The sequence below is a fragment of the Neopsephotus bourkii genome, unplaced genomic scaffold (assembly GCF_033783945.1).
Source record: "Neopsephotus bourkii isolate Nb327-2 ecotype Australia unplaced genomic scaffold, CSIRO-AGI_Nbou_v1 NB_1287, whole genome shotgun sequence".
Taxonomy (NCBI): Eukaryota; Metazoa; Chordata; class Aves; order Psittaciformes; family Psittacidae; genus Neopsephotus; species Neopsephotus bourkii.
This window is the reverse complement of record NW_026901771.1, coordinates 1,863,413-1,886,080: the sequence shown is the minus strand read 5'-3', so window position 1 is coordinate 1,886,080 and position 22,668 is coordinate 1,863,413. Positions and strand designations below refer to the sequence as shown.

Genomic DNA, 22,668 nt, shown 5'->3' with positions numbered 1-22,668 from the left:
CTATACTATACAGTTGTGAGCAAGTATCTAAATATTGGCAGAATATGAAAGAGATAGAACCACAGGATTTGTGAAGGCTATAGAAAAGGGAGTTAAAATAGTCAAGGTCAGAGTTGCTGGTGGCAGGGAACTTGTAACACAAAGATTAATTTCATTGTCGCAAACTGAAAATGATTCCCACCTGATATGTTCCCTTTGGCTTTGCAATAAGACGTGTCCCATCTCCAAAGATGGTACAACAGGTACCATCCTCACAGTTTATTATAACAGTAGCAAACTCAGGATTCTCTACTTGCATATATTTCACCTTCTTCATGGTGGCTCCTGAGGGTTTATCTAAGAAATAATACAGAACAATGAGACACTGAAATTCTTAATGCCTGTAATACAAGCTCTAAGATGTGAAGAAATTCCTATTCAGCATCACAAATCTTGGAAAACAATCACACTGGTATGTTAATCTGGCCATTGCCTTCCTATTGAATAGACAAATCAGTTCAAGGTCAGTGTTTTGATTTCTGAAATCACATAATGGTTTGGGTTGGAAAGGACCTTAAGATCATCCAGTTCCAACCCCTCCCATGGGCAGGGAAAACTCGCACTAGACCATCTTTCCTAAGGCTCTGTCCAGCCTGGCCTTGAACACTACCAGGGATGGAGCATTTTCAACTTCTTTGGGCAACCCATTCCAGTGCCTCACCACCCTCACAGTAAAGAACTTCTTCCTTATATCTAACCTGAACTTCTCCTTTTTCAGTTTACCCTTTACCCCTTGTCCTGTCGCTGCAGTCACTAATGAAGAGTCCCCTCTGCAGCATCCTTCAGGTACTGGAAGCTGCTCTGAGGTCTCCATGCAGATGTTCTTCTCCAGGCTTAAAAGCCCCAACTTTCTCAGCCTGTCTTCATATGGGCCCCTGATCATTCTCATGTCTTCCTCTGGACTTGCTCCAACAGTTCCATGTCCTTCTTATGTTGAGGACACCACAACTGCATGAGAGCAGAGTACAGAGCAGGATCACCTCCTTCAACCTGCTGGTCATACTTCTTTTGATGCAGCCCAGGATACGGCTGGCTTTCTGGGCTGTAAAAATCCCACAGGGAGGTGTTCCTGAACACTTCCTGTGAATATACTGCCAGCCAGAAGGAACAAGGAGAACCATTAGCCCCACTTATTAGAGGCAAACAGGAGTTCTACTTCTTCAGATAAGACTCAAATCAGCTTGCTTGCTAGTATTAGGGTAGATGAAAAAAGTGCAATAAACATACTAGAACTCCAGCATTGTGGTCTCATGGTGAAGGTGGGCCATGAAAGAAGAAAATTTGCTTGTTTGAAGCTATGTAAGTTTTGCACTGCATACTGCTGAAAAAAAGACTAAGCAGACAAACTAAGCCTTGACTGCACTAGTGAATGTGTTATTTAGGCTATTAGCCTTCTTTAGTATATATTTTGACAATTATCTGCTTCACAAGACAGACCAGAAACAAGTGTTCCCCTTTTGATTTTACCTGTTTCCTCACTCTGCTTGGGTTCAAAAAGTTCTTCACAGTTTTTATACGATGTCATGATCCTAGTACCATCAGCATGATCTACTACTCTGCTTCCATCGAGCTTCTCAACAATTATCACTTCATCATCTCGTACAGTCATAACCTGAAGGAATGAAGGGATACTCATTTATTTAGCACTGTGATAGTTTAAACAGCAACAAGAGTAACACAGGCATTATGTAATGACATTCCAAAGAAGCTACTGCTACTTTATCTACTTCAGAGACTGAGGAATCACATTTTCAACAAAATCTAAAGCCTTTGTATTAGTAACAGTATAATAGCACAATGTGTTCCAAAAACAAAACCTACAACTTGTATGATGGCAGCCCTCTTAGCTTAGTAGACAGTGCTATAACAACACAAAAATAGTAATACCGTTCCATCAGCTGGGTCAGTTGCCTGATAGGTTAAGAGTGGTTTCAGATCCATTCTTTTTCCTTTCTCAGTGCCCACTTGAATGCCTGATGGAGTTGTTGTTATCCAGGTTCCTGCCTGGTTCACCTCAGCTTGCTCAGAATTAACCACATCCCGTACAGTATTTTCAAACAACTCATCCTTGGTTGGGTGTAATTTGTTGGTTTTGGCACTGGCTTTCCCTGCTGAAACAAAAAATTTCTGTATCAGACTTGGTATTCTCTAAAGCAGAAGAAAATCAATGAAGTGCAGAGATTCTGTGAGTATTGGTTTTGACAGAGTTGAAAGAACAACTATGCATCAGGCTGGAAGGAAATGACAAGTCCTGTTATTCAAAGGTGTGCCCCTGAACTAACCTTATTTAATGTGTTCATTAATGACACAGAAAAAATGAAGAGCATCCTACTGACATCTGATTGTGACCTGACTTTGGAAAGGAACTATTAATGCAGAAGAAAATCTGAATGGATTACAGAGAAAAAAGCTTCCAAAAGTGTCCCATGAGCTTGAAGATAAAAGTAAGAAGAATTTGATACAGCTTATTAAAATAACATTTAATGCAAAAAAGAATAAAAATCTGCTTTAGACATGTTTGCAACAGTAGAATAAAAGAAAGACCTGGAGGAATCATCCATACAGAATGATTACAAGTTATCAGTGTGAAAATACGCTAACAAAAAAAAAAAGGCAAACACAATCCTGTGGTGCATCAGAAGAAAACGGGGGGAGACTCCATTGTGAAAGGGAACTGGAGAGTGTAGTGATCATATTAAGAATGTGATGGAGAACTCCAGTCTCCCGTATTTTGAAATGCAAAACTTAGATTAAAGTGATAGTGTTCACTATGAACTTGCCAAGACTAAGCAGCAGAGATTAAAAGTGTGCGTGGGAAAGCAATCATGAGTAAAGAATATACATTGGCCACAGACAATGAGACTTAGAATATGGTTCATCAGACACATTCTCAAACATCCAACCACTTATCCAAAGGAGTATCATAAGAACAAGGACTGTATTTGATAACTCAGAAAGTCTCTTTCTGAGAGACCTTTCTCTTTGTCACCAATTTTTATTCACATACTTCCAACAGATTCTAAGTTAATATTATGATGGGTCATAATTATTCTGTGCACCGAGTAGCACTGATGGTGTTTTTGAACTACACTCTGAGGTATGAAGTAGACTTTTATTAGGTTCTTTCTCAGTCAAATGAAATAAGGTACAAACGGTTATACTGGCACAGATCACAAGTCCATATGACCAATTGCTAAGTTGCCTTATAATAGCAGTGGCCTTGAAATACATACAATGAGAAAGAAAAATACACTAGAAGTCCTCCGTGAAAGAAGCATTTCTCAACACCAAGGCTAAAAACTGTGTAACACTTAAGTAAGGATTTGACAAGACTATAGTTACAAGGGCTTCTTTTAAAATGCTTTGTGTTGAATTATTTTGGTACCAATGTACTTCTTACACCAACTTTTACTTATTAGAGTCCTAGCATGTTAAAAGAAAAAAAAATCCAGAGTAGAAGAAAAATTCTTTGCTATGAAGGTATCAAATCAGCAGTGCACAGCAGATAGATTTGTACTAGTAGAATTTCAGACTAAAGAAAGATGCCCTTTATTAAGTATCATCAGCCTTTCTAACTTTAAATCTATCCAAAACAATGGAAATATTACCTTTCTTAGTGCTGGTCTCAGGTAAAAGATCAGATTCCAGTAAAAGTTGCATGTCATTTGGAACAGCAGGTGCTGGTAGGACAGGGCCAGAATCAGGACTCGTACTCACTGTGCCATCAGCAAACAGAATCTGCAGAAATCAAGGATATACTAGAGGTTAATTTCACTGCAAACACCAATAGAAAGTCTCAAAAGAATGTGCTGCAAATGCAGTAGCCACTGGAATATTGTGGGTGACAGAGGTGAAAAAAGTAAAAACTCTCAAAATGAATACAAGAATAAAGAAGCTCCCTAAAAAAGGACAGGAGGGGAGAAAAAGGGGAGAGGAAGGGAAGAAGAGGAGAAGGGAGGGGAAGGGAGGAAAGGAGCAGAGGGAATGGGAGAGGGCAGAGAAGAGGAATTAATCCCATTAATCATTGCCCAAAGGACTGCTAATTGCTGCAGTTCACGTATACAGTGTCTTACTTTATAATGACAAATAGGCATTATAGAACCCAACAGTAAAGATTATTCTTTGACTATTTAGGTGGTCAAAAGTTGACTTTTTTCTTTGTAGCAGTGGTAATGCATCTGTATCACCATACTGATCTATATTCAGGTATTCCCTATGTCTAGAATTACTGTTAACTTTTTTAGCCATGAAGACAGCTAACAAAAAGAAGTCATAGTACTAATACAACTGTTTTCTGAGATCTATTGCCCATTACACTCAAATCTTGATATCCATGTTCCTTGTGTGGCAGATAAACCCTAGAATTGCCCCAACTGTCTCTGAATTCATTTACAAATCAACATAGATGTTCTAGGAAGAAGGTAGAATGTACAAAACAAATAGGCAACATAAAGAAACATCTCAAGAGTTACATTTATTGATCAGGAATGTAGTCCTCAAAACCATATTTAGGTATTTCCCAATCCCAAAGTTGCCTAAAATCTTCACATGCCTAAAATTTTCATCATTAGAATTCCCTCTGTGCCTTAAGTTCTGATTCTGAGCAAAGCCAAAAGCATGTCTTGACATGTCTGCATAACTCAGTGGTTACTTAACTCCTTCATCTACAAACTGGACAATTCTCTATCTCAGTTGACAAGCGCAAGTTTAAGGGTAATTGCACACAGGCTGCTTTCAATTAATTCTATTAAACCTACCTGGGTAGATCCATCCATCAGGTACTTTATGACAGTTCCTTGACTGGTGATGACTCTCGACACCTCTTGTTCTGCTTGCCTTGCCACAGATGTATATAGACGAGAGTTCTTTACGTTTTGGGGATAACTCTGCCTAACCAGAATTTCCCAAGTGGTCTCCTTGTCCTGTTCTCTTTTAGTGTCTTCACGCTTTATTTCACCTTTTGTAACCTTATGCTCCTCCTCCTCTCCAGTATCCATAACATCTCTCTCCTTTGCTTTGTTTGCCTCGGCCTCCTCTTCCTTGTCTTCGTTTGCTTTGGCCTCCCTTTCCTTTACCACCTCTTTCTCAACTTCGACTGCAGTGGCTTCACCTTTCAAATATGAAATCAAATTCCAAATTACTTAATACTGCACAGCACATTCAGACAGTGCTAAATACCCAGCATCATGGTTTCTACAGAAATTATGCAACTTTAGACAAGTAAGATTAACTCTCCTTGGCTTCCTCTCTAATCCACAGAGTAAGTGACAGACTCTGTTTTCCAGAGAACAATTCAAAGCAGTCATCTACTCAGAAACTCAAAAACATCCTCCTGTGGAGTGTGTTTTTCAAAAGAAAATACAGGATATTTGAAGGTGGATTTATTATGAATGCTGAACTTTTGAAAGACTGACATTTGGTGAGAAGAATTTCCTAACTGCCTATAAAGATGAAAAAAAACTTCCTGAGTTTCGCCAAATTTGAGTTTGTATAGAAAATGAAATTAGATATTTTGTCTACTAGAACAAATAAGGCCTTTAGATTAATTTATGGCAGTGTGTAGAGTATATGAATGAGTACAATTATAGTACGTGTGTCACAAGATGACATGGATGAGTTCATATTTGCTGTTCACATCATCTATTCAAGATTTCAACTTATGCTCCTTGCCAAACTATGTACGCTTGAAAACCCTCTGCATCTTCTTTACTTCATACCAGACTCATCAGAACACATTTACCCTGAACTGGAAAATCTGGCAAGCTGGTTGCACCTGTAGCGACATTACTAGCGGAGACAGAGATGCGATCATCCCACTCTATCCAGCACTTGTTAAGCTGCACATGAAGTATTGTGTCCAATTCTGGCCTCCACAATTCAAGAAAGATGCAGACAGACTGGACAGGGTCCAAGGGAGGGCCACGGAGATGATAAAAGAGCTGGAGAACCTGTCCTATGAGGAAAGGGTGAAGGAGTTAGGTCCCTTCTCCCTGGAGAAGGCTCAGATAGGACTCTTCACAGTATTCTAGTACTTAAAGAGTGGCTACAAAGAGGATGGAGGCTCTCTCTTCATAAGGAGGCACATGGAGAAGACAAAGGACAATGGGTACAAGTTGCACCAGGAGATGTCTCATCTTGATATAAGAAAGAATTTTTTTGCAGTGAGAACAATCATTCACTGGATCAGTCTCCCTGGGGATGTGGTAGAGACCCCACTGCCATAGGTTTTCAAGATGTGACTGGACAGGGTGCTACATAATCTCATCTAGGCTCCCTTTTCTACAAAAGGCTGGACTAGATGATCTTCCAAGTTGAGCTGTTCTACATTTCTATGATTTTGACATAAAAAGGAAAAGATGTCTGAGAAGAAAAATGAGGGAAGCTTTTATTAGCAGTTCAGATCAATGTGGTCCTCCAAATATAATCCAGACATTCCTCTCTCACATGATTATAAGTTTGTGCTGGATCCTTGTGTACCATATTATATTTACTAATGCTATTTAATATGAATGTCTTATTTTTTGTTAACTTATATGCACTGGTCTTACCGCTTGGCTGATTATTAAGAGGTACGTTGTTTCATCAGTTGCCAGGAAGACAAATGCAAGAGCTTACACATAGGATACTATAGGTAATAGGAATTACTACTGGCATCTACTTGGTGTGTGTGTGATAAATCTGTTTTATTCCTGGATATAGCTACCTCTGAAGTGCTGATCTATTTTCACATAGTCAACATGTCCAGTACAGCCTGGGCAGGACAGATTGTATTAAATGACATCTGGCATCCATTCATATATATATATGTACATATATATGCATTTATGAAATATGAATTGAATTTGTGTATTTTTCTGTATTCCAATATACATGCATATTCAACTGGTTATTCGACATGACTCCCAAGTGGTTTTTAGGATTGCTGTTTTTATGTGCAATAACTTGCAATTCTAGATTTTAATTTTGTTTGAATTGAAACATATTATTTATGTTGCAAATACCATTAAATAGACATTATGAGAGACTTAGCAATCCGAGACATTAAACTGGTCATACTGGTACATCTAAACCCATCAAGGCAGAAACTATTTTCTTCTGTAATTTTAACTTGGTTTAAATTCCTTGCTCTGCAGCAGCTCAGAAAACTAACCTCCAGAACTTTCACCAAGGAAAGTTACTACTAGTCCATTGGGACAGGAGACGTTCAAGCTTGGGAAAGCAGGAGCATTGGACATCGCTTGTGCTGGAGAAACCAATTCTTCCACTTCTATCTACAGAAACATGAATTAGTTTTATTCCTGTCACGGTTTAAGCCCAGTCAGTAACTTAGAGCCACACAGCCACTTGCTCACTCCCCCCTTTCTTCCTCCCCCCACTCCTGGAGGGATGGGGAAGAGAATCTAAAGAATGTAACTCCCGCTGGTTGAGATAAGAGCAATCCAGTAACTGAGACATAATGCAAAACCACTGCTGCTACCACCAATAATAATAATAATGGTAAGGGAAATAGCAAGGGAAGAGAATACAACTGCTCACCACCTGCCAACCGATACCCAGCCCAACCCGAGCAGCGATCTATCCCTTCTGGGTAACTGACCCCAGTTTATACACTGAGCATGACGAGCATTCACAGCCTCCCTGGGCAACCTATTCCAGTGCCTCACCACCCTTACAGAAAGAATTTCTTCCTTATATCCAATTTAAACTTTCCCTGTTTAAGTTTGAACCCATTGCTCCATAGTGGAAACTCTTCTGGTGACTAGAAAAGATGAGGCTGACCTAAGGAACATCTGAAAACCCTAGAACATCTGGAAAACATACAATGGACCCTTTGACGCCATCCCCCTCAAAACCTATGTTACAATGAACTACATACACTATGCCAGTAGTCATCAGGTGAAAACAGTTCAGGGCTGCAGACAGAAGTAACAGAGAGAACTTGTCCTGGGATTACCTCATATTCTTCATTTTTAGGAATATAAATATAGGGAAAAATTGGCAGATGTTTTGCCACCTGTCCTAAAAATTTCTAGAGCTGAAGGTCTCCCAGCAAACTATTGCAGTACTTTACTTTGGTTAACCTTAAAGACATTTTCTTACAGATTAGTCTGAATCTCTATTGCAGAAAATTAGTTTACTTCTGATAATTTCTTCTGATGACACAGGCTAGCAGAAGAAATGACGTTGTCCCTTTAGCTCTTTACAGAAGGCTATACTGTCTTTCTACTCTTGATCAAACAAACCCAAACTAAGTATTTTAATCTTTCTCTACCCATCAAGCTTTTCTAGACCTCTGTTTTTTCTTGGTGCTTTTCTAAAAACTCTTCAGTGGGGCTCATATTCTTCTTGCAGTGCAATATCCGTAAGTGGACACAATACTTCACCTGAAGCCCTATCAGCCCTGAATGGAAAATAACTTAATGTATTTAGCATGCTGTACTCCTGTTTATTCACCTCAATGTGGTCTTTGCTCTTCTCACAGCAAGATGGCATTGTTGACTTATGTACAGCTTGTGATCCATTCCCACTCTCGGACCTTTCTCTGTAGAGCTGTTATTGATAGAGCTGTTACCCATTCTGTAGATATATTGAATTGCATCCTATTTTACAGACCATGTCCATGTGAATTTCTCTAGCTTGCTTTAGATTCTAATCCTGTCCTCCAAAATACTTGCACAATACTCACACAGAGGGTGCTGCATGCACTAATGACAGTCTCTGTCAAACACATTCTAAACCAAATAGTAAAAGCTTTTTGGAAGAAGAGGAGGAACTCAGATGTCCTCCAGATAGAATTCTAATGGCAGGGGTATTTGTTTGCATAGGGTTTATTTGTGCCACACAATTGCTGTGTATTATGCTAAGTGCTGTTTGGCAACCCCCTGCTCACTTTCCATGATCATGCTCTTTTAAGTACCTAACTAAACTTGTTGAAATTAGGCAAGCAGGTCTTTCTGTGGATATGGACAGAATATATGTTGAAACCTTACTTCATCCACTAGGTATCAAGGAAGCAGCATAGGTACATCACGTTTAGAGTCTTCCAAGTCTATTCTTACAACTCTGTTTGTACTCATTCTTGTCTTATTACTCTCTCCTCTCATTTGCTTTGCAATGGAAGCTACCTCTTTTTTCTCATAAATCTGCACTGCATTTAACCCTAGTTGAGGTTAGATATAAGGAAGAAGTTCTTTACTCTGAGGGTGGTGAGGCACTGGAACAGGTTGCCCAGAGAAGTGGTAAATGCTCCATCCCTGGCAGCGTTCAAGGCCAGGATGGACAGAGTCTTGCGTGACATGGTCTAGTGTGAGGCAGCCCTGCCCATGGGAGGGGGCTAGAACTGGACGGTCTTAAGGTCCCTTCAACCCAAACCAGTCTGTGATTCTATGATTTACACATAAAGTCATAAAGGCGAGCTGCCAATATATATATCTGAGAACAACTGGATGAGTAAAATATATCCTTAGAAGCACCATAAATAATTAGGAATTTGTGAAGTCACAGTTCAAGTCCCTCTGAGAAGAATCTATGTTTCTGTTTTTTAAGTTTATGTATTTGATTTTTGTGATTTCTCTTCTGTTTTCATTGGATCATGTGTAATCTCTCACCTTTTTTTCTTCAGGCTTCACCAGGTCCCCAGGAGGTGGAGGGCCCGTTTTGCTATTTGCTTTTGCAGACGGCTGAGATTTTCCTGATTTTTGTTTGATGGGCTTATCTTTTTTTCCTGAAGGTGATGTAACAGGAGAAACTATGGTTGGAATATGAATAGAAGGGATGTTCAGAATTCTTGCTAAGACAGGATCCATTTCATCATCTAAGGAAGAGAAAGACAATATTTTTAATGCAAGTAAGTTTCATAAATATAGATGGCCACAGTTTATTTTTAACAATATTTTGTACACTAAATTTTACCTTAGAAATAATAACCTCAGTGAGGGTGTTTATTATTTCAGATAGAGGGACTGAATGTATTAAATTATTCATTATTCCATAGACTGACTACTTGTCAGCCTAAAAAAACTTCTTGAAATTCCTGTATCCCACAGGTCCTCACTGGTCTCTCAAAAATAGAAAAGACAGCATTTAAAACTCTCTTTTACCTCCAGAATTCTAACACAGGTGGAGACATTCTGAGTCTAGTATCTAGGTAGCGGTCACTGCTGTTATGCTTTATCATGGGCTGACCCAGAACAGACTGATTCCAGCAGTTTTGCACTACATAGCTCTATTTTGCTATAGCGATTCAGAAAGACTCTGATGATCTAGACTTGGTAAGACTCTCCCAATTCTTAAAAGGCCAAGCATAGGGCAGCCCGCTAAGCATGACAGGATGTAGCCATGTTGCTTTCCAAAACAGTTTCTTGAAAATGAAATGAATACAAAGATATTGTGTAAAACATTTTTGTTTCAATGAGCCGACATTTCTCTTCCATCAAAGAACCCAGCCAGCTCTAACCTTCATGCTTTTCTGAAAGGGCTTTTTTGAGCCATCTTTTCTTGCTTCAAGGCAGCCTCACTCCCAACCCAACAAATCACAAAATGGCACCTTGTCTCCCATCCACACAATCTGAACAACTGAATTCTTGTTTGCTTTGGAGAATATGTTATTGCAGATGAAGCAACTTATTACCCACATCTTAACTATACCTATACAGATAAGAACTGAAAACCCCAGTGAGCAAACCACAGTGATCTCAGAAACCACTTTTGAAAACCTTTTTAAAATAAGTAAAGCAAGCTTGATTCGCCTAGTAGTTGCTGCGAACTATTAAGTTTAACAAGTCAGTGATTTTAGGAATGTCCTTAGGAAGACTTCCAAAACACTTGGTTTTGTTTGTTTTGTTTGTTTGTTTACATTTTAATTCTGCTTCTTCCAATCAACAGTATTATTTAATATGAAAAGTGTTGCATCAGGCAGGGAAAAGTTAAATAACTCATTGACAAATTGCCATCCAGATCTCACATTCAGGCAAAGAAGGAAAGAAATGCATCTGGAAGCATGATAATGGAACCATTCTGGTGTGACATATTATCATGTTCTCTAATGTAGATGAAGTGTTAGTATATTTTTGGCTAAAAAAGTTAGAAGGTAGGCCTGAGTGCTACTATGTCTACTGTTTCCAGAAAGGTTTTGACAATGGTTTTAGCTCTGCACATTTTCCTTATGGATGATTCTACACTTCTGGCAACTGAAAAAGTGACCTAAAACCTAAGATTCTAAGGCTAGAAGAAACTATTATCATCTGGTGATAAACTCCTATTTTGACTTGGATAACAAGACTTCCACCTCAGTATTTAAGCTTTCAATCTCAGTATTTGTCTAGGTTCCAGCATTAGGGAAACACAGAGATATCTGAATATATCCATGACCTTTAGTGTGAAAGGTAAATTTACATCACCACAAAGATTTCTGAAATTCCCATTTTCATTAGCTCGTGTGGGAGAGTCTGGTGCTTTAATAGGCGACTCTGCTTTCCTGTACTGAAATTATGCTTTATGGCTTTTATGGCTTATGGGAAGTCTGAGGAAAGGAGAACAAATATGTTTCTTTCGTAATAATCTAGAGATAAAGTCTCAGCTAATTATATAAAATAGGAAAGTTTAAAATTCTCCATGGAGTCTGTTCTGATACACGTATTTGAGACAGCATGGCCATTCTAGAAACAAGCAGTAGTATCCATCTCCAGGTGGATGGTGGGAAGAATCAGCTGACTAATAGGCTTTGACAGAGCTAGTGCACAACAGAGAAGCAGGATAACTCAGATGAAGGATTCTGAGACAAATGTACAATAAAATCATTAGTGAATGTAGTCCATCTTGTCAGGTGAGTATAAATATCCATGTGAACACTGCAAACTGTGTATAAGCACGTTCCTATAATTAGCAATGGAGTTACCATTCACAGATACCCATGCTGTGAAATGGAGTATGCTCAGGTTCAGATGACACTACTTCCCAGAGTGCTGAATTAAAGAACAGAAGCTATTATAGGCTCTTGACCCCTAAGGAAATTTCACCTACCCCTTTAGTCTGATTGCCCTGAAAAAAGAGAACACAGTGTCAGAGGATAACAGTGAAAAAGTGTATTGTTGAAACTGAGGAAAAGTGTCTTCAGGAATATGAAGGTTTCCTTCTTCCTGCACAGACATGCAGATTTCTAACACTTGGAATTGTACTCTCATAATTTTATCAAAGCACGAAGAGCAAGTGCAATGGTGCTGTAGTACCCAAGGGTGAAAGCCCTGCAGGTGCTCAAGCAGTGCCAGCTTCACAAAGCAATGAGGAGCTCACTTACAAACCTGGCTGTAAGGTGGTCTGAAGTTAGATATTGGTCATGCTAGAGAAAACAAATGCTCGTTTGAAACTTCAACAAATACTAACATTTAACCAAGAAATAAAAAATGCATGAAGCTGCAAACAGTCTAAGGCGTTTCATCTTAGCTTCCCTAAGGGAAGATCTAAGAGGAAAAAAAAATGAGAAAAGCAGGAAGAAAAATGAGCATTAAAGAGGTTCCAGAAACTTACTTTCGTAATGCAGGGAAAAGAAGCAATTTGCACCCAATATAACCACTCAGTGGAGAGAAACTGTGGATTACATGGCATACTGTTCTACATTAGGGATGGATGGCATATGAGAATGGTCTAAACCAGAGTATTTCTGGTCAAAATTTTTCTGAACACTTATGGTCAGAACTACTTGACCTTAAGGTCCTTTCCAACCCTAACTATTCTATGATACAAGCACCCACAAAAGGAATTAAGCATAAGCAAGGGATTGTACTAAATATGCAATCAACAAATGTCAGTTAGCAGCCCTGCACTAAAGCTCAACATGGCAAGAATTATTCTGATGTAGAATAGGATGCACATGGTAGATGTGAGAAAGCCGGAACATTCCAGCTGACATTTTTAATTAGGCACATCTTGCTTTTATGCAAAAATACAAGTTTTCATAGTCCACTACCTTGTAAGTGCTCTCTTGGCCCAAGTTTTAAAAGTTATTTTTTAGTCATTAGTTTGTAAAATGTACTTTAAAAATTAAAACTGAGTGTACAGTTGAATGGTTTGCCACAGTCCACACAAAGATGCAGCCAACTAAATGTTTTCAGATTTTAAGAGCTGAAAAATGCTGGGATTATTTTCTGATCAGAGGAAGGTTTCATTTTTATCCTCATGATGGTTTCAGTAGTCTTTCAAATATAATGGAAACAAAAAGCTCTTGGTAAAAGCAGATGCTATTTTCACTGTGGTTTTGTGAAGCAATTGCTTCCAGTTGGTGAATGTGTTTATTGAAGGGCTGAAAGAAATCCCTCCTTATGTCTGCACAACTGTAACCTAAAGTCTAACTCCTCATGTCAAATGAAAGTTCCATAATCACCTCTGTAACTTTACAAAAATATTATTTCTTGGAAAACCAAGGAGACACCTCGCCAATTCACATTTGCTTTGGCTCAAATGAATTGGCTGATTTTGCTGGGCTACTTAATGACAATACTTGCAAGTTTCTCCCTGCACTGCTCTGTTTTCACAGGAAGCAAAAAATCATTGAGACCCCTCTCTGTTTTGAGATTCAAATCACAGAATATTCTTGACAATGTCATCTCATCTTGAGCCTTGCTAAAAACTCCCCGCCATGTAGTAACAGCTGCTGAGAAAGGCACAATTGCATGCGACAAATTATGGGGGTAAGGAAGGAGTGGATGAAGAAAAAAAATTAAGCAAATAAAAAGAAAAGATTTCCCTCTACCATTCTCAAATATCCACTTTTATTTGCTTACTTTACCTGCTGTCTTCCCTGTAGGTCCGTAATAGCTCAGGGACAGCTGGATTCCATTTTCCAAGGTGGCTGAAAAAGACCCAAACTTGCTCACAGCTTGCTTCTGATTTTCTGATTTCCCTTTTGAAGAAAAATTGAAATTAATTTTATAGACAGCAACACATACCAGAACCACCTGACCTGCAAACCAATGACTGGTGTGGACTGGTGGGAACAGGGGCACCTCCATGTGGATGATTAGCCCTTAAAATAGACTAATGTAGGACGGGAAAGCTTTATGTTTTTTTATATATATATATACACACATATACATGTGTGTGTGTATGTATATATAATATAGAGTAGTATATAAGTCAGTTTTGTGTAATACAGCTGTGACTTTCCATCTAGAAATTGCAGTTTAATTAGCTAGGGATTTCCAATATGGGGAACAGCTTCTTAAAACTGTGAGGAGCAGCAGAGAAGCCTATAAAAGAAGGTTAAGGAAGGTACTCAACACTTAGCCATCCCCAAGGTCTTTCATCAACAAGACGCACATGTTTAGACTTTGCCTGCTCCTATTTACTGTCTGTCATTGCAATGTTCATTGGTGACTACACCTGTAGAATGCTTTATTGCTATTTTGACTGCATTAAAAACTTACCATGCCACCATTCAGCCACTGCCAGGTACCACAGTGGATTGATTCTTCTCTGCCCTACTGCCTTTCTTTGAGGTACTTCTTTTTACATGGGAGGAAAGCCTCCCACTCATGCCAAGGGAATACAACTTGCCTCAGATGCTAGCACACTGGTGACTGGAAGTACCATTTGGCATTCACCAGAATGATACAGGTCTACTTTCAGAAAGGCAGACAAGAAACATCTCACCTGTGGAAGGCATGCAAATTTTCTATTTAGATGACCTGTAATTACATCACTGGTGGTAGCTGAAGCCAGTGAGAGGAGCAAGAACAGGATGCTCTCTAACACTGATGAAGATTGAACACCTACTGAAAGTTATACTTTTCCGATACTCTTCAGTTCAGTGAAAGCAATTCTATAGTGCTTTTGGCAAACATATAAATTGTAACAGACTTGCCTCCTTGGAAACACCTGGTTTCAGAAAGGATTTGGATTCAATGCTTTTGGAGCATTAGCAAAATATAAACCAGCAGCAGAAGCTGCTGAACTGCAGAAAGATCTGTTTCCACAGCACAGGTCTTCAGGAGGCACTAATGCTATGCTCATCTGACCCACAAAAGGAGGTCATGTTCAATGAGGGAAGTCTTTCCTTTAAAGGGCAGACAATTATTCTGGTCACAAAGGACACGATTCAGTTTGCATCTTCTTAGGCTTTCCCAGGCCATATTAAGATCTGAAAGAGACTTCCACTAAAGAAGAAAACTCTTTTCTAAAGGAATGGTGACTCTTTTCTTTGATTTCCTTGCTTTGTAAAAGAGGCTTGTTTGTGCTTATTGCCCTGTACGGTGCTTCTATGTCTTGGTAAGATCTCTCTACATGGCGGTTAATTCAGCCAACTGGATTTCTGCTTCTATTTACACAACAATGATCTTATTTACCCTCTGCCATTAGTAGGAATTTGTTTTCTATTAGTTGATAAGGTTTGCATCCAATTCCAAAATACATCAGACTATTAAATTCCAGTAATGCCAATCCACTAACCTGATCTCATCTTCTGTTCTTCATTAATTTCTTGCACTTTGATTTCTTTTAAGTCTTTTTTGGGATCTGTGATATGAATGAAGAAATTGTGGTTGTCTTTTATCACTCTCACCTTTACCAAGGTTAGACCTGCAAAGCAACAGAATCCTGTTATTGCTCCCACCAGGCTTCAGAACAGCCCTGCACCTGCAACTCTAAAGCACACAAAGAGAAAAAATTGCTCAGAAGTGGACTGCATAGCCCAGCAGCAGACCAAGAAGACAAAATAAAGGTTAACACTGAGCTTAGCCTAAAAATTCAAAAGCTTCCTGATAATTAGATCTGAGAGACAGCAGAATAACCCTCTTGCTTAGGTACACTGCATTTGACTGGACAAATTATTGGAACAGCAATTCTTGAAATATCATGCATTGGCTGCCACTGAACAGATAAATAGGAACTGATTTTTTTTCTCCATTTCCAATTTTCTGATACTTTATCTATCAGTTGCTAAGATACTACAAAAAACTGTAAACACTAGTAGTGATAAGAGGCTGAAATGAAATTACTGGTACCCTCACAACGTCTTTACTGAATTTCTACTACTGGGACATGAAAAAGCATTTATGGATTAAGAAACTATACCATCAGTCAGTAACTGAGTCAAAGCAAAGCATAAAGAATTAACAAGTCACCTTTTACAAACTCTATCTTCTCTACTTGAATCTGTCCTCCATCAGATGGGAAAAGATACTGAGTGGCTCCTGATACTTGAATGACATCTTCCCCCATATTGTAGCCAAGAAACTGGAAAACCAAGTTTTCAATTATGCATAAATGAGAAAGGCAGAAACCATGAAAGAGGTAAATGAAGGTCAGATCATCAGGATCCCGCTGTTCTGGTTAACATTTTTTTTCTTAGATATTTAACTAATGTAATAATGACTAGCAAATACATAGGATGCTATTCTCACACCCTAATAATTTCTCAGTTACTAGCTGAAGTAACTTGTTCCACATGAGAGCAGAATCTGGTCCTTCAGTGGTATGGTGCCTTCATGGAAGCTGAAGACTAACAAGTAGTCTGGTGGTTAACACATAATAGAAGGGAAAGCAAAATTCTGGCTAAGTACAAAGAGAAAAAGTACAATAGGATCAGGTAAAGGGCAGATAAAGATTCAACTTTCCACCCTCTAGATTTGTGAATTCAGACACCGTAAATCTGATCCTGAGGTTGATGTGCCTTCTAAGAAGCCACAAACTGGCAAAAATTAGGTGAGTGTACTCAACTTCAGATTGAAATATTATGTACCTCTGAGTTTGAAGTTCAGACTAAAATATAGTGACATACGTAAGTATTGGATGCAAGGCATAGACTCTGCAATTAAAAAGCAGTGCAAACTGCTTAAACACTGGACAAAACTAGTGAAGAGTTCCCTCTGTAAAAAATACCCCTCTGTAAAAAAATGCCCCTCTGTTAGTATATCAGGTGGAATACCTTGTATTAGGGCACTCCAAGAATGAATTTTGAAATAGGAAATGGAAGAAACAGTTAACTCCTCCTCCTTGACTTCCAATATGAACAGCCAAAACTTCAACTAAGTCTAGCAGTCCCCGAAGAATATGGGTGTTAAAACAGATCTTTATGTCCCCCCTTCCCACCCGCTCCCATGGAAGTCACACTTTTAGGCAAAATTCATCCCATAAATCTATTTTCCATGGGCACATAAACAAGATCAACTTATCTTTGTGTTCATATCATACACACTAAAACCCATGAAAGTTAATTAAATAATCTTAAGCATCAGAAACTGCTTTCCAAAAATTTTAGGAAAGGAGCTGCTGCAACAATGGAGTTAAACAAGACCTAGTAGGCTTAATTTGCCCTGAACTCCAATGTCCCAATGGATAATAGCTTTGCTGTAATCTTGACTCCATATATATATATATAGTTAGCACTTTCCTAACGTAGGGCACTCCTTACCTTATAAACTTTCTCAGAATGTGGTTCTGGGATGCTGGGATCCTCCTCAGCTTTTGCTGACTCTTCTTTAAACTTCTCTTGCGAAAACTTCTTGTTGGAACCTTTACTTTCTCCATGTATTACCTCCTGTCCTTTCTTTTTACATCCCAGAGTTTCGTTTCTTTTCTTTTCATCCGTAAGTTTTTCTTGCTCTCGTAATTGCTCCTGCTCCTCTTTCCAAGCCTACATTAAACATTAGGAACTCCAAAGACTGTGGCTCCCCTTGTATTAAAAGATACTTCATGTGTGCATGCTGAAAGTACAAGTACGCAACCTCAAAGGAATCAAAGTTCAAAGTCACCCTAAGACATGCCTTCCAAACATGTCGAAAGGTTTACAATAAGACGCATTATACTGGGGCCTACAAGGATGCTGGAGAGGGACTCTTCATCAGGGACTGCAGCGATAGGACAAGGGGTGATGGGTTCAAACTTAAACAGGGGAAGTTCAAGTTAGATATAAGGTTAGATCTTCACTGTGAGGGTGGTGAGGCGCTAGAACCCATTGCCCAAAGAAGTGGTAAATGCTCCATCCTTGGCAGTGTTCAAGGCCAGGCTGGACAGAGCCTTGGGTGACATGGTCTAGTGTGAGGTGTACCTGCCCACGGGAGGGAAATGGAACTTGATGATCTTAAGGTCCTTTCCGATCCAAACCATTCTATGATTTTGCATAAAATTACTGACTCATTCAGTCCATGGGATCAGTTATTCTTCACCATGGGAGACCTATCAGATGATTATTTGTATTTCATGCATTCAGTCACAAAAGAATTACTTTGTTGTACACTTTTCCACAATGTTCATCACAGAATCAGAATGCATCACTGGTATTAGCTTATTCCCAAAATGCAACTGAGATAAAATGATCTTATTCTTTTACATAAAGAGGAATGAGGTATCAATGCCAAAATTATCAACTTGTACCAGGAATATCTTGAGATTTTTCAGAGTATTTAGGGATTTGCAACATTTTTTATTCTAAGCATACCGTAGCACAACCATTTCTGTGGAAGAAATGGTAAGCATTCACAGTTACATGTCAGCCATTAGTCTAACTTGCATCATTTCAGTTCAAGCTGAGTACCCAGGAACTGGTTAACACAATTTCACATCTACATTCCAATATCAGTACTTTAAGTGCAAAGAATTACACACTATAAGAAAGATAAAAAAAGTGAAAAAGTCAAAAAAATGAAGTACAGAATAAGGAAGCACAACATTAATTAATCTAGATTTTTGCAGATTAATGGATAGTGCCAAGGATGAGTTGAAAAATGTGTGTTTAACTCCTACCTCAGCCAGAAACTGACTGTGTTGACCTAGGTAAGTCAAAAAACAGTAGCCCATGACCATGGACTACATCTATAAAATGTGATTCTCTGCCAGAAGGGAACTCTGAGGTCATACTTACATTCCTTAATTTCAAAGACCTCTAGAAAGCAAAAGTAGAAATCAGGTACATAAGAACTTCTATGAATCTGGATCTATGTTTCCATAGCTTTATAACCAGAAAGCTTCAACAAGAAGTAGGATATTATCCGTAACTCTCATTTCCCAATATTGCAATTATGACTTGCCTTCCGAAACTATAGTCTAACTCCAAACAGCCTTCTCTGCAGAAAATAACATAACTGAATCAATAAGGAATAAACTAAAGAAAACAAGTATACAAAATATAGCCAAGAGAAGAAAAACTAAGAGGAGTCAAGCCTACGCAAGAATGAAGGCTTACCTTCCTAAGAAAGAAGTGTTTAGTCCATTTAAGAAACATACTTATTTTTGCCTCACCTTTAGAGAACCTTCTCTGATAAAGGGACTTCTTTCATTGTTGGACTGAAATTCTGGAATGGTCCTCATTATACCCTCAAGTATTGATGCATTGCCTTTGAGAAATGAAAGGGGAATAAATAAGGTTACAAAAATATAAAAATTGAATAATTTTTAAAAATGAAAAAATGAAAAGGAAGTGTAAGTAAATTAGATTTAAATTATATATATTTGAAAATAGTAAAAGCATAAAAGTAGAATAAGGAATTTTTTTAAAATTCCGTTTTTTAATGAAATAAAAAGTCTGTTCAGGTTAGAAGAAACTTCTCTCACAGCTAGTATTACTAAATAGTCATAACTGGTGTCCAAATTTGCTAAACAATATATCAACATATTTAAAGACTGACTGCTTCTTGCTGTTCAAGGCTTTGCTCCTGCAACAAGTTTGTGTTGTTTTAGTAGATGAGCAATGTGCAATAAACAGTAAGCTGTATTTATTATTTGTGCTGCTAACATTGTTTCAGAATTCAAATACAGGGCTTCAACCAGCTCACCCTACACAAACTCAATACTGGAGTCAGACAAAATAATAAGTGAATAAATGCTGCCTGAACCTTCAAATCTTAACTAAAGAAACACCATATCCCCTGTTTACTATTAGGTCTTTATAGCATCTTGGCTTATGAAAAGGATATCTCTCTAATGGCTTTCTATCATGCCTGGACACCCAATATTTACCTGCTAGAAAAGATGAAGTATGCTATCAGAAACTTGTAGTTAAATTACTTTGTATTACTAAGTAGGAATTGCAGTGTGGGTTACAGGAGAGTCAGTGTTATTGAAATCACTTAAAGACATTCTTGCCCATCTGTACATCCCACCCAGAAGTTCACTTCTTCAGGAAGTGAACTTCTCTATGAATCATATGTTTCAGGAGGCACCAGATGGGCAAGATTCATTCTAGCTCCTGTGAGAAACTGACAGATACGATTTAGAATGCACAGCTGTAGTTTCTGTTTGCAAACTATAATCTGATGTGTTAACTGGGTTGAGGAATAACATTCCCATTTTTGTAAATGCTAATTACTAGTACTAGAAGGTTTCAAAAAGCATTCTCAAAAAAGGCAAACAAAGCAAAGGCTAAATATCAACAAATCATTAATACCATTTAAATGCGCAAGTAGACAATTTGGACAGAAGTTCTGTTTCGTCAGAAGGAGTCTGCAGTCTAGTCAATTCCAGTTTCCAGTTTTAGCTTCTAGCCTACATCTCCTGACCTAAGCCTTTATCGTGCCCTTTTAAAAAGGAATTTTCCTGAGCCATGTTGCCAGCTTTAACTACTGCTCATCTCTTCAGTCATTTAAATAGAAATCCATAATTGTATGCAATTCTTAAAGTAAGTCCACTAAATAAACACAGCTATCATAAATGTACATTGACATTAAAGGTCTCAGTTGTCAGTACGGAGGATGATGCAGACTATTTATATTAGTGTATTAAATGAATTTCAAAACACAGTTATGTCTATACAGATGACAAAACAAGGTTACCCTATGAAAAAATACATTCAGTTCTGCTCTAAAGAACTTTGTGGCTCAGCAGTCAACATGAAAAATAAATTTTCTAGGATAAAACAAAAGGACGCTCACTTTCAGCTTTCATAGGGAAGCCAGGTTTTTTGACTGTCAATTCAGGAGGTCCTTCTGCCGTGGCTTTAAGAGACTCTGTTTTCTTAGCCATCTTTTCTTCTTGGTATTTGACTTCTTCCTCTTTCACCCATTCTTCAATTGAGTTGACCACCAGTTCGAGATAGCTCCTGAAAAGCACAACATTCCTCTATTTATATAATATATATAATACACTATAATACAATTTTCACTCATATGATTTTTAGGTCAAGCAAGATCACTTGGCTTCTCAGTTTCTTATACAAATATTACTCTATAATCTTTGAGAGAAGGCTTGTGTTTGAGGGGGCTTCTGTTTTTACTTGCGAGCTGGTACTTTTGCCTGCTTTGCTTAATGTATCTTACTGTTTGGGGTTTTGGTTATCCTTTTGAAAAGAGGTATTAGAAACTTCTCTTCCAAAGAATGCCTGCTCCCAAAGAAAATCCAGGAAGTCAGAAAACATACAGACCTTCAGTTTAAGAAAAGTTCAGACTCATTCTGCTCCCCTCTGCTTTACCACCAAGGTAACTTAGTTTCTTAGTTACTCTTAAAATCACAGAATCATAGAATGGTTTGGGTTGGAAAGGACCTTAAGATCATCCAATTCTAACACCCCTGTGAGGAAGGGATGCCTCACACTAGACCATGTCACTCAAGTCTCTGTCCAATCCGGCTTTGAATGCTGCCAGGGATGGAGCATTCACCACTTTTTTGGGCAGCCCTTTCAAGTGCCTCACCACCTTCACAAGGAAAAACTTCTTCCTTATATCTAACCTGAACTTCCTCTGTTTAATAAGATGTCGTAATTGATATTGTCTTTTAGAACATACTTCATTTATTTGTTCAGCAACTGAGGCATAATTCTATTTAATTTCTAGTTCTTCTTTATCTGTGTGACAAGAAAGATGTTTGGAAATTGTCATCCAAATGCAGATTAGAGAATCAGAGTGCCGTAGCCTGGTGTAAATGAAGAATATTCACTCTTAACAGTTAAGCTGAAGAGAGCACTGAATGCCAAACAGATCCAGTTTGCAGCTGGCATCTGTAGTTGCACTGTGTCATTGGCCAACAGCATCTGAAATGACTGCTAAAATAGTTCATGGTGAACAACTGCTCCTAAGGTACAATGAAGCCTAGAAGTCTCCTATGCAGTTGCTGCTCATCCCCTTGGCATGGAGTGTTACCATAATCTTTTCAAGTAAAATTCTTCATTTGTGAAAAAATAAAAGGGGCTTTTAAAGAATGTGTCAGATGCAGTTGTTGTGTCTTCGTAATGGTTTGCACTTATAAATTCAAGATGATTCAACTGTATTCAAAAGCTCTGTACTCATTACAGTTTTTGGTTGTGAATATGTAGACAGCACAACCAGTTCTTGACCTCATGACAGTTTCAAAGTATTTATTGCAGCATTACGTTGTTTGTCTAAGAGGATAGGCACAGAGTGGAGATGTGTATAGTTTGTGTACAGCTTCAAGACACACAAGTCCATCCCAGCATCTGCAATACAGGTGGAGCCTGTTGTGCCAGACTTTCATGGAGAAATTGTTGGGGACAAGGTGAACCTGCTTGTATCTCAAGAAAAAAAGTACAACCTATAAAAACAAAGGTGTTGAAAAGAAAAAGCAAAACTAGGCTGCAAACCTAGAGTTGCCAGTACTGGAATAACTTGAAGATGAATATATGTTATAAATAAAAAAGTGATTATTCGCATGGAAAATATTTTAGGGCAATGAAACAGTCATTCAAAGTCA

The 22,668-nt window shown here is 38.4% G+C and overlaps 1 protein-coding gene across 1 annotated transcript in view; it reads right to left on the bottom strand.

Moving 5' to 3' along the window:
- The window catches only part of SPAG17 (sperm associated antigen 17), a 95,462-nt gene that overhangs the window by 22,462 nt on the left and 50,332 nt on the right, over positions 1 to 22,668 (bottom strand). Inside the window, exons 18-30 of the mRNA XM_061365393.1 lie at positions 20,898 to 21,064; positions 19,270 to 19,364; positions 17,444 to 17,665; positions 16,155 to 16,266; positions 15,481 to 15,609; positions 13,823 to 13,936; positions 9,648 to 9,853; positions 7,190 to 7,310; positions 4,797 to 5,149; positions 3,648 to 3,777; positions 1,927 to 2,150; positions 1,507 to 1,651; positions 182 to 336 (exon numbers count right to left, since the gene is read on the bottom strand). Coding sequence (XP_061221377.1) covers positions 182 to 336; positions 1,507 to 1,651; positions 1,927 to 2,150; positions 3,648 to 3,777; positions 4,797 to 5,149; positions 7,190 to 7,310; positions 9,648 to 9,853; positions 13,823 to 13,936; positions 15,481 to 15,609; positions 16,155 to 16,266; positions 17,444 to 17,665; positions 19,270 to 19,364; positions 20,898 to 21,064 — 2,173 coding nt within the window. The remainder of the gene's footprint in view (positions 1 to 181; positions 337 to 1,506; positions 1,652 to 1,926; positions 2,151 to 3,647; positions 3,778 to 4,796; positions 5,150 to 7,189; positions 7,311 to 9,647; positions 9,854 to 13,822; positions 13,937 to 15,480; positions 15,610 to 16,154; positions 16,267 to 17,443; positions 17,666 to 19,269; positions 19,365 to 20,897; positions 21,065 to 22,668) is intronic.